Below are 11066 nucleotides of genomic sequence, written 5' to 3'. Positions count from 1 at the left end.
GCGACAAAACAAGCTAAAGTATCACTTCAATGGAAAGAAATCGAGACAAAAAGTGTATCTTCAGTGACATTTTGGCTTTGTAGGACACCAAGAGATTTGCCACCAGCTGCTTATAATGATCTGAATTGTAGTTTCCAAGAAAAAGTAAATTCTGTCAATTCTGTTTATACGATAGATTTAGGCATATTAGCTTAAAAATAATCTGTCAAGATGTTATCTTAAGACATCAAATGATTGAATATCTTGCGAAAAACAAGCTAACGTATCACTTCAACAGAAGACACTAGCAGATTTGCCACCAGCTGCTTATAATGATCTGCATTGTAGTTTCCAAGAAAAAGTACATTTCTGATACTGTTCATGACATTTCTCTACATGCTGTATGTTCTGATAAAGTACCGTTTTTGCCTTATTTTGCATTCATTTCCTATTTTGACCCAATACTGTATCTTGGATTCTATAGCCAACCTGTAATTCTGACTTACGACTCAGGACTGGTATTGGTAACTACCCCATATTTTAGCTTTTATTGTCAAAACAAAACAAAACAAAACCATCAGCAGTACTGCTGAGGTGATCTAATATGATATTAAAAGGGTCATACTATTTGGATTCTATGAGAGAGGCAGCGAGACGGAACTGTGTCCCACACCCACGCTACAATGACACTTCTGTTTGGGTGAACATTTTCCCATCGGTGAACAAACGTCTCTCATAGCTAGTTGTTACATGGGAGTAGGCGAAGTTGTTTTGATTTATTCAGGCACCCAAAAGTGGGTGCCACATTGTCGGATTCTTTTTCAAGTTAGCCTGCCTGAACTTGAAAAGACTTGAAAAAATTGTAGAAGCCATTTTATTAACTTCAGATAGTTCTCTTGAGTTTTAGACGTACACGCCCACTCTGGTAGATGTTTTGAATAAGTACCGTTTTAGGTAAGCCAGAAACGTTTCTGTGTGGTTTGCTTTATGCTAAGTTGATATTTACATTGTAAATTTTCAGTGGTACAATAGTGATAGTTGTAGCAGAGTCTGGAAAATCCGGTATTTACAGGAGTTTATTAGGTTTGGGAACAAACCAATCAGAAGATTTCACTTTTTTTCTCACCAGGATTTTTATTATTTGAGATGAAAACAGTTTGTTTCACCAAACACCCACCCTCACAGCGGGGAGACCGCAGTTCAATTCCACCCTCGGCCATCTCTGTGTGGAGTTTGCATGTTTTCCCCGTGCATGTGTGGGTTTTCCCCGGGTACTCCGGTTTCCTCCCACATTCCAAAAACATTCATTCATTCATTTTCTACCGCTTATCCTCACAAGGGTCATGGGGGGTGCTGTAGCCTATCCCAGCTGTCTTCGGGCGAGAGGTGGGTGGAATTGAACTTGGGTCTCCTAGCTGTGAGGCCAAAGATACATTATTTGTTCTAAATCAACTACATCACATTGTTTTGTGTTTATTCATTCATTCATTCTCTACCGCTTATCGTGGGGGTGCTGGAGCCTATCCCAGCTGTCAGGGTACACCCTGGACTGGTGGCCAGCCAATCACAGGGCACATATAGACAAACAACCATTCACACTCACATTCATACCTATGGACAATTTGGAGTCGCCAATTAACCTAGCATGTTTTTGGAATGTGGGAGGAAACCGGAGTACCCGGAGAAAACCCACACATGCACAGGGAGAACATGCTAACTCCACACAGAGATGGCCGAGAGTGGAATTGAACTCGGGTCTCCTAGCTGTGAGGCCTGCGCGGCAACCACTCAACCACCGTGCAGCCTGTAACTGTGTTAGTTATCAAAAAACATTGATGGGTAACATATTTGGGGGACACTGACTTCCAGGATGCTAACACTCTGCTAACAGGGACATTTTGTGAAAAAGACACAGAGATGGCCGAGGGTGGAATTGTGGAATTGAGTCTCCTAGCTGTGAGATCTGCACGGTAACCACTCAACCACCGTGCGGCCCATTTCAAAAACATGCTAGGTTAATAGGCGACTCCAAATTGTCCATAGGTATGAATGTGAGTGTGAATGGTTGTTTGTCTATATGTGCCCTGTGATTGGCTGGCAACCAGTCCAGAGTGTACCCCGCCTGACGCCCGAAGACAGCTGGGATAGGCTCCAGCACCCTTGCGATCCTTGTGAGGGTAAGCGGTAGAAAATGAATGAATGAATGCTTCACTGTTCAATGTTCCTTTCATTAATTAGCAAGCCATCTACCTTAGCCAAGTGATGCATTTATCATATACAGTAACCCTATGAACTGAATGGTTGCATATGTCAGCCTGCATCCAGAGCTTTGTGCAGGACTAAAGACAAATCAAGGTGTATTTTAGTCTCCGCATTGTCCTGCATTCTTCAGGCTTTGAGGATCCAGACAGAGTCCCCTCCGGCCAGTGAATACGCTATATGTCTGTCTTGTCTGCAGCACAGGTTATAACCTGTCTGTATCTACGCGTGGGGTACTTGTGTGTGTATATAAAAGAGGCCAAGTACACTGACGTTGTGTGTATCTATTTGTATTAGCAAAGAAGTATGCATGTGTACGTGGATAGGTGGGCGTTAACTGTCGGTTGTAGCTGCATTGGTGCTTATCAGTTTTGCAGCACGTTTCTCTTGTTGGCACACAGATGGCATGCGAGACAGCTGCAGCACTCAGGCCTGACGTAGTCATGGCCAATGGAACACCCAAGCAATAAAGATACCAGTCGAGGGAACTGTACATGAAAAATAATCATCTAGTTCTCTACTATACTGCAAATAAAATTGGTTCTGTAAAACTGCATGTAGTTTACTAGTTAAATGATTTAGACCACAGCTAGGAGACCCAAGTTCGATTCCACCCTCGGCCATCTCTGTGTGGAGTTTGCATGTTCTCCCCGTGCATGCGTGGGTTTTCTCCGGGTACTCCGGTTTCCTCCCGCATTCCAAAAACATGCTAGGTTAATTGGCATCCATAGGTATGAATGTGAGTGTGAATGGTTGTTTGTCTATATGTGCCCTGTGATTGGCTGGCCACCAGTCCAGGGTGTACCCCGCCTCTTGCCCGAAGACAGCTGGGATAGGTTCCAGCACCCCCGCGACCCTCGTGAGGATAAGCGGTAGAAAATGAATGATGATGATGATTATTATTATTAACATTGAATAACATTGCTACCTCGAAGAACTACTTTACTGGTGTAGTGACACCTTGCTACAGCTACAACTAATTTTATTGGATTATTTTTTTCAGATGTTTTGTTAGCGGCTGCACGCAGGCCTCACAGCTGGGAGACCCGAGTTCAATTCCACCCTTGGCCACATTCCAAAAACATGCTAGGTTAATTAGTAAATTCCAAATTGTCCATAGGTATGAATGTGAGTGTGAATGGTTGTTTGTCTATATGTGCCCTGTGATTGGCTGGCAACCAGTCCAGGGTCTCACCCGAAGACAGCTGGGATAGGCTCCAGCACCCCTGTGATAAGAGGTAGAGAATGAATGAATGACTGAATACACACAAAACAGTGTGATGAAGGTGATTTAGAACAAATAATGTATCTTTGGGCTGCACGGTGGTTGAGTGGTTAGCGTGCAGGTCTCACAGCTAGGAGACCCAAGTTCAATTCCACCCTCGGCCATCTCTGTGTGGAGTTTATATGTTCAATCCGGTTTCCTCCCACATTCCAAAAACATGCTAGGTTAATTGTCGACTCCAAATTGTCCATAGGTATGAATGTGAGTGTGAATGGTTGTTTGTCTATATGTGCCTTGTGATTGGCTGGCGACCAGTCCAGGGTGTACCCCGCCTCTCACCCGAAATGAATCTATGCCAGCTACAAGTATGGGCAGGCAGAACAATTAAATGCTCCTTCATTGAATGGCAGAAGGTACATAATTCTCCAAGTCATGGCTTGTTTAGTGTTTTTTTTTTAATGTAAAATATGCGCTTTTGGTCTTTAAAGGTTATAAACAGTAATCTAGACTGAATGATCAAAAAGAATGTGACATTAGTTTAAATACGGCAACTCTGTGTTAAATTTCACATTAAACATCACACGTGTTTATATGGGTGTCAACCTCCCAGCAGTCACATCTGATGAAAATGACTGTGATTAAGGACCACAAAACTGGTTTGTCTGGTCTGAGTGGTTGTACAAAGGCCAACTAGCAACCCTGCAAAAACTGATTGATTTGAATTTGTGTCATGAATTAATTTTGCTACTGTAATTATGTGGGTGTATGTTGAATCAGGTGACATAACTTTGGTTGTCACTTTTCCTGAATGCTGTCACAGAGTCTATGGGCGTCATGGAGTCATTGAGGAATGCAGTTGCCACATTCCGCCTCTAGAGGGAGACAGGGCAAAATGTAGGTAAGCTAGTCGAAAGCTATAGTGGAGCTCGCCCATGGGCCGGCCTAGGAGGAGGAAGAAGAAGAGGAGGAGGCACGCCATGGCAATGGGTACAGTTTTTTTTATACGGGCTAGTAGAAAGCACGTTGCTCTCAAACACTCCGGGAAGCTTCGTTGAGACTGGCCGGTATCAGGCAGAGCACCGGCCCACGACACAGTGTGAGCCGTGGAGAAGAGCGGTAAAGAGCGGGTGAAGGGTGTCGATTTGTGCCCGCTTAAGGAAGCAAAAAAACGGGGGAACCGAACCAACCATGTCGGGGGCAAAAAAAAGAAATTCTAACTCCTCGTTGAACAAAGAGGACGACCAGCAGGTGACTGAGAGGATGCTGGGCACCGGCAGCGGGGACGCCACCCGGCCAGCATCGGGGACCGGCGGAAAACCAGCAGGCGAGCCAACTGTCGAATTGAAGAGAACCATCACTCTAATGAATGGCGTGGCTATCATCGTGGGCACCATTATAGGCTCCGGCATCTTTGTCACGCCATCCGGCGTGGTAAAGGAATGCGGCTCGGTGGGTTTGTCTCTGGTCATCTGGACCGTCTGCGGGGTGTTTTCCACGGTCGGAGCCCTGTGTTACGCGGAGCTGGGGACCACCATCTCCAAGTCCGGAGGGGACTATGCCTACATCCTGGAGGTGTACGGCTCCCTGCCGGCTTTCCTCAAACTTTGGATCGAACTCCTCATCATCCGGCCGTCCTCCCAGTACATAGTCGCCTACGTTTTCGCCACCTACCTCATCAAGCCTCTGTTTCCGGTCTGCCAGGTACCGGAGGTCGGGACTAAGCTCGTGGCCTGCCTATGCATCCGTGAGTATCTGCGTGGTCGTGGCTTGGTATGGCTGATGCAACCTCGGCGAGCCGCTCCCGTTTCTTGTGTGTGTTTGGCCACCACCTTCGTTTGTTCATCCTTGTGTTTGCGGTACACCAAAACAAACAGGTGACTTCTAAACATGGCGGCCTGTTTTATTTTTACACATAAAAGAGGAACACGTGCGCGTTTAGATTGCTCGTGAGCATCATCGGAAGAAAAAAAAATGTGGCGCCGTACATATGACGTCATTGCACTAAATGTACTATACAACTTTTCACCTGTTTCCTATCTTTTAATCATTCATATTATTATTATTATTATATATTATATTATATATAGATGCATAGTTTGAAATAGAAACCACATTTAAATATGATATGATATGAGGAAAAAGTGGTAGAAAATGAATGAATGAATGAATATGATATATTAGCGCACAGACCTCACAGCTAGGAGACCCGAGTTCAATTCCACCTATCTCTGTGTGGAGTTTGCATGTTCTCCCCGTGCATGCGTGGGTTTTCTCCGGGTACTCCGGTTTCCTCCCACATTCCAAAAACATGCTAGGTTAATTGGCGACTCTAAATTGTCCATAGGTATGAATGTGAGTGTGAATGGTTGTTTGTCTATATGTGCCCTGTGATTGGCTGGCCACCAGTCCAGGGTGTACCCCGCCTCTCACCAAAGAAGACAGCTGGGATAGGCTCCAGCATTCATTTTCTACCGCTTATCCTCACGAGGGTCGCGGGGGGTGCTGGAGCCTATCCCAGCTGTCTTCTGGCGAGAGGCGGGGTACACCCTGTAATGGTCTCCAGCCAATCACAGGGCACATATAGACAAACAACCATTCATACTCACACAATTAACTAAGTGTGTGATGCATTCACAGACATATAAATAGTTGGATTTCCCCACTTCGGTGTTAAGAATATTCCAAGTCCTACAAAGGGACTACAACAAGGAAGCTGTATGCAAATCCAGAGCAGTGGAATGCCAACCCACTGGACTATATATACATATATAGCGATAGCTAATGTTAGCAAAACTTAGCCACGTCGCTATTATTAGCTGACTAATATGAGTGCATGTGTTTTATGTACCCAAAACAGGAAGAGGTATATATTTGAATATTAGTGCCCTCTAGGCACCTAGAGGACTCGTCTGCAACATTCCCTTGAATATTCTAAATAGACAAGAACACATTCAAGTATTTTTTATATATTTTTCCAAATCCCATCTATGTTTGTGAGTACTTGCAGCCAGTAAGTTAAGTAGTACTTTAAGCTAATCTTCACATTAGCTGACGTCTAAATCCGTCCTGAAAACACATGACAGGTATGCATGTAGAGGCTGTCTTTTTAATCTTCAAGCTCTTTCACTTCGTCGTGTGTGTCTCCATGTATACGAGTTTATGTCAGGGGTGTCCAAAGTGCAGCCCCGGGACGGTCATTTTCACGCCACCACTTGTTTATCGGTCCAAAGCAAATCATCACAAAAAAAGCTAAGATTAGCGTATATTTCTACATTGCATTGGTTGTAGCTAGGGCTGGGTTAAACGATTATTTCTGTAATCGATTAATCTAGAAAATAGTTTTTTGATGTATCGATTAATCCCTGAAAGTCCCTGATTAGTCCCTGAAAACATAAACCACAAACACATGCACAGGTTAATAAAAATATATATTTCTAAATGATCTGCACATATCAATAAAGTATAATAACATGAATAATACTAATAACAATAATAATAATAGAAATAAAACTAACAATAGCATGTATTTGAAGTGTTTGAGAGTGTTCGAGTGTGTGAGAAGTGTGTTTTTTTGTGGGTGTTTGTGAACGAACGGGTCAAAAGAACTAGTTCGTCTTTGCGAATGAATGAACCGCCCATAAAATACCCGTTCAGTCCGCCGGCCGTTTTATTCATGACCGATACAGCACTAGTGGGTGAGATGTTGAGTCGGAACGAACATGAACATGAGTGAACGGACTGACTCAACACAGGGGGAGATCACAGACTAACGACCAATTGACCGAAATGAACGGCTATTTTTAGCCGGACTCACTGAAACTTGTTGCCGTGGCCGCCGCCATGTTTTGATTCTGAGTAGTGGTGTGGTGTTCGTGAATGAACGGGTCAAAAGAACTAGTTTGTCTTTGCGAACGAATGAACCGCTTATAAAATACCCGTTCACTAGTTGGTGAGCTGTTGAGTCGGAACGAACGTGAACATGAGTGAACGGACTGACTCGATACGACTGACCGGGTCTATGCACAGGGGGAGATCACAGGCTAACGACCAATTGACCGAAATGAACGGCTATTTTTAGCCGGACTCACTGAAACCTGTCGCCGCCGCCATGTTTTGATTCTGAGTAGCGGTGTGGCGTTTGTGAACGAACGGGTCAAAAGAACTAGTTCTTTTTTGCGAACGAATGAACCGCCCATAAAATACCCGTTCAGTCCGCCGCCCGTTTTGTTCATTACCGACACAGCACTAGTTGGTGAGCTGTTGAGTCGGAAACGAACATGAACATGAGTGAACGAACTGACTCAACACAGGGGGAGATCACAGGCTAACGACCAATTAACGGAAATGAACGGATCTTTTTACCGAATGAAGCATAATGATCCTGTTCACTGAAATGAACGGTTTTGCCCACCGCTAATTCTGAGTGAAGGCGCATCGACATGCAGTTCTTGTATCGACATATTTTTCTGTGTCGATGTCATCGATGACGTCGTCCCAGCCCTACTTGTAGCATCTTTAATGTCCCCAACCTGGTCCTGCTAGCTTCACCCATGCTCCGCAGAATGAGAGTCGAGAGCTCTAGCCATCGAGCTAAAATCCCAAGCTGTGAAGTCTTGTGTCCAGCGTGACTCCTAAGGCAGGGGTCTCAAACACGCAAATGTGGCCCGCAGGACACTAGTTTGAGGCCCCCGCCTTGATATGAAAGTTTAATGTTAGTGCGGCCCGCGCAAGTTTGATATGGATGCTGTATGGTATCATGTACCCAGAAAAAATTATTACGTTTGATTAATGTTCATGTTAAAGGTTAAATAACTGTTAATAGTTATCCTCCCTATCCGTGTGGAAGTGGTAAGTTTTTGGCTATTTAAGTTTAAAGGAAATAACTTGAAGGCTACCGTTTAGGTCGCTAGCTCTCTAGTTTGCGAGTTAGCATGTGTCTCAAGACCCTGCAGTTGCGCAATATGTTGTAAATAAAAAGAGTATAAATGTGACTATAGTCGTGTTTTGTCATGTCTACAGGGCTCTAATAATGCTTTGTTCATTTTAATCTGAAAAAAAATAATTTGTCTACCCACCGACTATATGTGGTTTCTTAAGTTTTTATTATTTGCCGTTTTATTATTATTATTATATTTATTTATTTATTACTAATTGATTTTCTTTATTCTTGATTTGTTTATTTATTTTTCGTCTTATTTTGTGTAGAAAAATAAAAAGTAAGATATTTGAGAACAGTGGAATGTTTTATCAGAGTTTTTCTTGTAGAAAATTGGAACCAAAGCAACGTTTTTTAATTTTTTTTGTTTTTAATTAATGCATTTTTTTTTAATTTTTTGGAAAACCTGATGCGGCCCAGTCTCACCCAGACCTTAGCTCCAGTGGCCCCCAAGTAAATTAAGTTTGAGACCCCTGTCCTAAGGTGTCCGGGAGTGAACTTACCAACGTGCATTCACACAAATGCACCAGCTGGCACCCGTTACACAAGCATGTATGCATGTGTGCGTGCATGCCAGGGAAGGGGAATTCAGGTCACATTGGGGCTGGACAGAGATCCATATTTACATGCAGACGTCCAATCATCAGTTTACTCATAAAACAGACACTATGTAAGTATTTATGTTACTTGACCGACATACTTACATCTCATGTGCATGCATGGGTGCACAGTATGTACAGTATGCTCGAGCGAGTCTGCTTTCCTTTTATGCATGTGTGTTGGTGTGTGTCTAGTTCTCACTGTATTGTACAGTGAGACACCCCCCCCCCCTTTAAAAACAGAGCATCATTGTGCTCCGTCTCCTCTTTCTGTTGTGGCTCTGACCTGATTTAAGAACTTAAAAGGGACCTGCTGCTTTGGTTAATCACTTTAATGGGGTCCAGTGTCGGGGGGCTCCACTACCTCCGACGAAGGGTGCCAGCAATGTGGGCATTCAGAGGAGAGAGACAGAGGGGTGTTATAATTTTGAGAAGAATGGAGTTCCTTCTGTTATGGTGGCACTGACTCTTCTTTGGACTACTTTCTCTTTGTCTCTGCAGTTGTGTTGACCTTTGTGAACTGCTACAGCGTGAAGGCAGCCACCAGAGTTCAGGACTTCTTTGCTGCAGCCAAACTGCTGGCTCTCGGACTGATCATCATCATCGGTTTTGTCAAGATTGGACAAGGTAATCCAACATTCACACACTTTTGCCTAATTTATTATAACATCTTCATCCAAACGTGCAATTACCCTTGAACAAATACCCTGTTAATTTAAACTGATTTGTGTTTAATTGATTCATTGATGGCTGCACGGTGGTCGAGTGGTTAGCACACAGACCTCACAATTTGGAGTCGCCAATTAACCTAGCATGTTTTTGGAATGTGGGAGGAAACCAGAGTGGACATGCAAACTCCACACGAGAGATGGCCGAGGTTGGACTTGAACTTGGGTCTCCTAGCTGTGAGGCCTGCACTCTAACCACTAGTCCGCCGTGCAGCCCAATGATACATTAATTGTATTGTGTGTATTCATTCATTCATTCATTGGTAGAGACAGCCTATCCCAGCTGTCTTCAGGCGAGAGGCGGGGTACACCCTGGACTGGTCGCCAGCCAATCACAGGGCACATATAGACAAACAACCATTCACACTCACATTCATACCTATGGACAATTTGGAGTCTCCAATTAACCTAGCATGTTTTTGGAATGTGGTGGAATTGAACCCGAGTCTCGGAGCTGTGAGGTCTGCACGATAATCACTCAACCGCTGGGCAGCCTAAGAATATTTCAATGAGATTTTATTTAAAAAAATAAAATTGCTGAAGGTCATTACTCAATATAACAGTTTGACTTATGGTGTCATCTTATACCTAATGAGTATACAAACATGTACCAATACGAGTTTAGAATGGGGAAAAAAAACATTGTAAAGTTTTCCTAAATGAACACGGGTCGTGGGGGTGCTGGACCTCACAGCTAGGAGACCAGGGTTCAATTCCACCCTCGGCCATCTCTGTGTGGAATATGCATGTTCTCCCCGTGCATGTGTGGGTTTTCTCCGGGTACTCCGGTTTCCGCCCACATTCCAAAAACAGGCTAGGTTAATGTTAGGGTAATGCTAATGCTAGGTTAATTAGCGACTCCAAATTGTCCATAGGTATGAATGTGAGTGTGAATGGTTGTTTGTCTATATGTGCCCTGTGATTGGCTGGCGACCAGTCCAGGGTGTACCCCGCCTCTCGCCCAAAGACAGCTGGGATAGGCTCCAGCACCTCCACGACCCCAGTGAGGAAAAGCGATAGAAAATGAATGATTGATTGATGATTTGTGTCAGAATCAAAGGTCAAAACTGGGCATGGAATCGTTGGTAGTTTCTAGGTATGGTTTTAAGACCACTACAATTTTCCATGATACCATTCCTGTAGTACACCGAGGCCTGGTACACTAGTGGTTCAAATGTGAATGACACCTCTCAATACTAAAATTAATGAAAAAAACATGTCCCCATGGGAACAGAAATATTTTTGTACCCCCCCGACGCCCATTTACATACTGTTGAGAGACTGATAATATTTCTTCATTTATCTCTACAGTACAGACTTAACTCGAAACTGAAACCAGC

The 11066-nt window shown here is 43.8% G+C and overlaps 1 protein-coding gene across 1 annotated transcript in view; it reads left to right on the top strand.

Moving 5' to 3' along the window:
* Positions 1-4411: 4411 nt before the first annotated feature.
* The window catches only part of slc7a5 (solute carrier family 7 member 5), a 21922-nt gene continuing 15267 nt past the window's right edge, over positions 4412-11066 (top strand). Inside the window, exons 1-2 of the mRNA XM_058076200.1 lie at positions 4412-5207; positions 9500-9625. Of these exons, the coding sequence (XP_057932183.1) occupies positions 4652-5207; positions 9500-9625 (682 nt within the window). The 5' untranslated portion in view covers positions 4412-4651. The remainder of the gene's footprint in view (positions 5208-9499; positions 9626-11066) is intronic.

This window comes from Doryrhamphus excisus, chromosome 6 (assembly GCF_030265055.1).
Source record: "Doryrhamphus excisus isolate RoL2022-K1 chromosome 6, RoL_Dexc_1.0, whole genome shotgun sequence".
In the NCBI taxonomy this organism is placed as follows: Eukaryota; Metazoa; Chordata; class Actinopteri; order Syngnathiformes; family Syngnathidae; genus Doryrhamphus; species Doryrhamphus excisus.
This window is presented reverse-complemented; position numbering and strand designations above follow the sequence as displayed.